Source organism: Cibotium barometz, chromosome 41, assembly GCF_041138505.1.
Source record: "Cibotium barometz isolate CiBa-2024 chromosome 41, ASM4113850v1, whole genome shotgun sequence".
NCBI lineage: Eukaryota > Viridiplantae > Streptophyta > Polypodiopsida > Cyatheales > Cibotiaceae > Cibotium > Cibotium barometz.
Window position 1 is genome coordinate 23,004,959 of NC_141086.1, and position 6,197 is coordinate 23,011,155.

The 6,197-nt window shown below is 40.3% G+C and overlaps 1 protein-coding gene across 1 annotated transcript; it reads left to right on the plus strand.

The window, feature by feature from the left end:
* Positions 1-228: 228 nt before the first annotated feature.
* On the plus strand, positions 229-1,500 carry LOC147614785 (uncharacterized). The gene is made up of 2 exons (XM_086779778.1): positions 229-428; positions 1,121-1,500. The coding sequence occupies exons 1-2, from the start codon at positions 253-255 to the stop codon at positions 1,299-1,301; spliced, it is 357 nt and encodes a 118-aa protein (XP_086635904.1). The 5' UTR covers positions 229-252; the 3' UTR covers positions 1,302-1,500.
* Positions 1,501-6,197: the final 4,697 nt, after the last annotated feature.

The window sequence follows — 6,197 nt, forward strand, 5'->3', positions numbered from 1 at the left end:
ACCATCACCACCACCACCACCACCATGCTACCCCCCCCCCTCCCCTCCCCAAACACACACACACACACACACACACATACACACACAATATATATATATATATTATATTGTATTATGTAGTATGGCTTAGCCATGGTACACATGCATCATGATATCAACACGTGGAGGTACACATGGCGGTGAGTGAGGATGCATGCAATTAAAGAGAAATAGGGTAATTAAAAGAAGCACTTAGTCTTGTCTTAGGAAACCATGGCCTCTGCTGAGAAGGAAACCATCATGGCGTCTGCAGAGAAGGAAACCGAGCGCTCCCATGACATTCCTCTTGACACTATCCAACATTACAGAGGCGCGGCGCAGGAGCAGTCCATGAATACCCTTCGCTCTGCCCAAGAACGTTATGAAATCGCAAAGCCAGACACAACCAGGTAAATTCTCATCGCCAGTTCTTCAACGACCAAATTTCAGTTTAAGTCTTGATTAAAGCACGCAATCAGTGGGTTTAGCTTGATTACAGCACGCAATCGGTGGGTTTAGCTTGATTACAGCACGCAATCGGTGGGTTTAGGTTGATTAAAGCAAGCAATCGGTGGGTTTAGGTTGATTACAGCACGCAATCGGTGGGTTCAGGTTGATTAAAGCACGCAATCAGTGGGTTTAGCTTGATTAAAGCAAGCAATCAGTGGGTTTAGCTTTGCCAAAGGCCTCTAGGAATGTGTTTCTAAACAATTCGATCAAAAGCCAATCATGTTCTCATTAATTGAGCTGAATTTTAGTCTTACCAAATAAGCAGTTATTTGATTTCTCCAGGTACTGTATCTATGATGCCATAAGAGGAATCTTTTTTCAAAGAGTTTAATTATTAATTATTATTATACTGTACTAGTACCCAAGATCTGTACGGCCATACGCCGAGGGCGTTCCGCCGGTCGGCATAGAGGAAGCAATCTATGTGTGTTGCTCCATTAAAGCAACCTTATAAGCTAAATTTTATTTTATTGAATGGAAAATTGCTGGTTTGATGCCATAGAGGAAGCAATTCATGTGTGTAGCTCCATTAAAGCAATTAATCAAGCTAAGTTTTGAGTTTGTTGAATGGGCAATTATTTGATGTTTCCAGGGATTGTATATATGATGCCATAGAGGAAGCAAAAAGGCAAATTAATGAGAGAAATAAAGTACCTGGTGGTGGAAGGGATGGTGGCCAACAAGAGGAAAATAGGGTCAATGATGAAAGCAAGAAGCAAGAGGAGAAAGAGGACAGTACAGGCAAAGGCATATTGGGTTATCTGGTTATGTGATGAATGTAAAACTTGTCGGGGCGACAATGACGATTCCCGGAAGAAAATAGAAGCAAGAGGAGAGAGGACAGTAGGCATGTTTTGGGTCATCTGGGTGTGTGATGAATGCAAAACATGTCGGCGAATATGATGATTCCAAGTAGAAAATAGGCTCAGATTATTAACCAACTCTTTTTTATTTTATTACATGATATTTTAACCATTTTGTTAATTAGATTGTAGGGAAAACTGCATGATTGTGTGAGTTGTTCTGTTGTTGTGGAGTTGTTATATGGATGACCTTATTCAGCATACATGTGATAGAACATACAGTAAGAGACTCTTGCTGCCAACTTTTTTGTGGAGTTTTGTTAACATCTGACTATCCATTTTGTTGTTAAGTTATGTTTACTTTTCGATTTGCTGTACTATGTGGCCAATCCCTGTTGAGGCCACTTCTACACTAGTATGCGCCGCTCTTGCTTTCTTTTTAGGAACAGAAGGGTTGGCATTGTTGGGTCTGATCCACCAGATAATGCCTTGTGATGTGGCATTGGCTGAAACTCATCCATGAATCTCGAACAATGGGTGCGGGTTCTCGTATGCCTGGTAATCAATCGGGCGGCGACAGAGTCTGCGGACATGCCAATGCCAGCAACTTTGAAGTTTCAGGCCGTGGTCTGTAATGACGCGATTATTTATTGTAATCACCTCGGTGCACACTCTGTAATTGCCAAACCAAATGGCAACTAGTTCCTCTCATGTGGACATCATTTCTCCCATAGTGTGGAACCCTTCTACCTAAAGTAGAAGCAAAGATAGCCATAGCCATAATTTGGATTGGAGGGTAATGTGTGTTTAAGACACAGTGAGGAAAACCTCAGTCCATTTAAGATGAATATGAAATATAAAGGATCGATTGCATGGATATTATCACAAATTTTGCCTTGCACCTCCTACTCATCAATACGGAATAGGAAGTATGTTGAGAAGAAATTTTTCTACTCAAAAGGTACTTGTAACATTTTTTGCAGAACTAGAAATTCAGAAGGTGTTTAAGAGAGTTCGAATCCCCGTTGGTGCACCCCTTGGGAGAGGGCAAGAATCCCCGTTGGTGCACCTCTTGGTGCAGGCCACAGCAAAAACACCGGCTACGGAGTGTGCGGGATGGGTGCACACTCGGTGCCTATGGGTGGAGAAAAACTTCCTACCATGGGTGGGGGGGAATTGCATGTCAAAAACTCTTATTTATAATTTTCCCCCAAAAAAATCCCCGATTTTCATTGGGTAAGGTAGCACATCAAAAAGCAACCTGCTTCTGCTTAGCCGCGTTCGTTATCATGGATTCATTGAATCAAGGGACAACCTTTTCTTTAAGTACAAAATATTTGGAGATTGTAGAGAATCAAACGAGGCTTTGAGCTATGGGCGTCCTATAGGAGTAAGTGAGCCCATCATCCAAATTAGATTCATGAATCAAAATTTGCTTTGAAACTTGCAGATCCATTGATCTCACAGCCTAATATATATTTGATAAAGTTGCAAATTTACATGCTAGGGAACGCTACATATATGGAAAGTCACTCTATAATGATAGGGGAAGTAGAAAATTGAAGATGAATTGACATCAATCATTAGTGCATTTCTTTCCTATCCCAAGTGTGATGCACTATCATCAAATAACACATTCAGTTGCAAGGGCCATAGAGTACTATGGTCATGCCTAATGATTTCAGTTGTGCCTCACACACACACACACACAGAGATTTGCGTTCCTTATCCTAAGTGCGACACACTACCATCAAATAACACATTCAGTTGCAAGGGCCATAGAGTACTATGGTCATGCCTATTGATTTCAGTTGTGCCTCACACACACACACACACACACACACACACACACACACAAAGAGAGAGGTTTGCGTTCCTTATCCTTCTTCCATTCTCTTCCCTCTCTCTCTCTCCCCTTGTCCCACACTACCCTCTCTCTCCTTCTCCCATTCTTTTTCCTCTCTTTCACTCTCCCACCCTCCCTCTCTCTCCTTCTCTCACCCTCCCTCCCTCTCCCTCTCCCTCTCTCTCCTTGGCCCACTCTCCCTATACATAATCTCGTCATCCAAATGTTATTACATGTGGATGTTATATGTGCATGTGATTGCATGGTAGTTCATGTCCTTTTTTGCATGATGCGATTTCATAGCATTTAAAGCCTTTTGCATGTGACAGCATATCTTTACATGTGAGTACAATTAACAAGGTGATGAGTACAATTAACAAAATGAATAATTTCAAGATTTATACATACAAGCTATCTTCTATGCCTTGCATTAAGAAGCAATGAAGAATGTAAATTTATTAAGGTCAATAATTTTTCAATTATGATTGAGATCATGGCCTAATTATTTGAGAGAGAGAGAGAGAGAGAGAGAGAGAGAGAGAAGAACATGACGTTGCTATTCATCAAAACATACAATAAACCTAAAATCTAATATAATTAATCATAACAATAACAAACTCACAATTAATACAAAAGACATGGCGATCTATAGTTAACTACCTACGGATCCTACATCTATATACTTTTTTGGGTTACTTTATTCTTTAACTCCTCCCGTAAGGGCTCCTCCATCTCTTCAACAATATATCCGAAACCTCACCAAGTACTGATGGCGCTTTCAATCTTCAACGTCCACATGAGCAAATCTCTAGAATCAATAGGCTCATCTGCTAGCATCTTTGTCCAAAGATTGCGGGCTTCTGTCATGATTCTGAGATGTTCTGTTGCATCTCCACCCGTATTGTTGCATAAATCTTTGCAAATTCTTTTCAGGGTTTCCTTCATCGTGAGTGTTGTACGGAAGAGAATAATAAACAGAGAGAGAAATACAATGAGAGGGCGAGGGAGGCAACAAGAGGGAGAGAAATACAATGAGAGGGAGAGAAAGGCAACAAGATTTGGAAGTGAGGATTAGAGTAAGAGGCAAGGGTCAAATTTATAGATACACAAAGCAAAAAGCAAAAAGCTATTTTGTATGGTTACACCCACTAAATTTAGAAAAGTAGATGCTTGTCTTTTTCCTAAATTTAGAAACGTACATGCATGGCTTTTCTCTAAATTTAGAAAGTAGATGCATGTCTATCCACTTTTTTTTGAAAAAGTAGATGAATGGAATGAACATATTCAAGGCATTGACATATAACCATATTAATTATCTTGCTAAAACATTAAAAAAATAAAAAAGTAATTAGTCGGACATTTTATTATTGCAGCATGAATGATTTTTTCAAAACTACAGTATAATGTCATCAACAGTACTAGGTCCTTTTCACATTGCTCTCCTACTGTTGAACATTCTCATTAGGTTCTCCTTTTTAGAGTGGATTGATGTATAAACATATTATGATTTGCATCTAACCTAAAGATACGCAAATATATAAAGTTAAGGTGCTTGCATGCACAATATGGTCGTCCAGCACCTACCCTAATTTGAAAATCGGGACATGTGCATGATGATGGATTCTTTTCCATAGTCACCCGGTATTTTTCATTGCGCAGCACTAGTGATTCCTCAGTCTCAATTACAAAAACTTTCATCTGCCTAGCTTTAATGACCAAATGCTCAAAGACCGTAGCTGTACTTGAGACTGTCGAATCTATTCACTTTGCCGCCATATCTGATATGCCACTTCTGTACCTTGTTGACTGTTGGCCTACATCATTTGCTTCCTGACATTGTCCCTTTTGCAACACAAATCCACCAACCTCCAATTCTTGAATCTCATCCACAGTCAAGTTTGTACTTCGTCCCACTGGCCAAACAACCGGGGGAGGTGATTAACAGATGGTGCTACATACTCTCCAAGTACGATCCATGCTACTGTTACAAAACCACATGAATTGATGTCTTTTTTCCCCAGACCATTCTCTCATACCATAGAAAGAAGGAGCCAGAACACCTTGCACATAGTTCTTGATGCTCTTTTTGCACTTGTCATCTTGGCCACCTAACCATCCTTGACAAGTTACCTTGATGTGTAGTGATGTTCGACGTAAAGCCCACATTGAATCGTGTATATCACTCTTCACAATTTCCTACAGCCCTACTTCAGTTGTCTCTCTCTCTACATTTTTTTAAACCACATGTAGTTAAAGGAATAGTGGGTGGAAAGCTTAATCTCCTACCTTATTTCTTGCATGGCTGGTTTTCTATGACATACTCTGGACAATGTGATGAGTTATCTTCCTCAAGATTTAACTGTGGGTTTTCGATGCCGGCTAACAGTAATGTTATCACCAAAAACGTTTGCTTGCATGTGCATTGGTGTGCCACTCATCACTGCTTCACCCACCAATCTGCTAGTGCTTGACGGACTTGGAGCTTTCGATGTTTTGGCCTTCTCCATCAACTTTCTTATTATAGGAGCCTGCTCCATGATATTTACCTTGCATGAATGTATGCTTCTTTGTGGATTGCAAGAGGGCATTAGCGAGGTCTAAAACAGTTGCATCATATAAAGCGATGGTTCCCCTGAAACCCTCTCCTGCTAACCAACTTGCATGCTTCGTTTCTACTAGATTAATGGTCGGCATGTGCAGCACACAAGCATCGTCGACATCCTACAACGGGAAATTACGTTAATTACATCATCCAACCGCATTCTATAACCAGATAGTAAAGTTGACAATTTAGATTCAAAATACAAGCTATTCTTTTCAAGAACCAAGAAAACAATACTTACCCCTATAAGATGTTTCCTCCAATGGGTATATCTAGTATGCTACCAGCTAAGCCAACAATCCATGGTTGGTAAGTTTGCATCAGTGACTTTACCGTTCATCCACCACGATCTAATGTGTCTGTATTTTAAAAGTGCATCTTCCTCACACAATGCACAACGCTACTGGACGACATAGTC

Coding starts and splice junctions, on each gene's coding strand:
- LOC147614785 (XM_086779778.1), top strand. CDS start 253: ATGGCCTCTGCTGAGAAGGAAACCATCATGGCGTCTGCAGAGAAGGAA. Junction 429..1,120: donor GCAAAGCCAGACACAACCAG/GTAAATTCTCAT, acceptor TGATGTTTCCAG/GGATTGTATATATGATGCCA.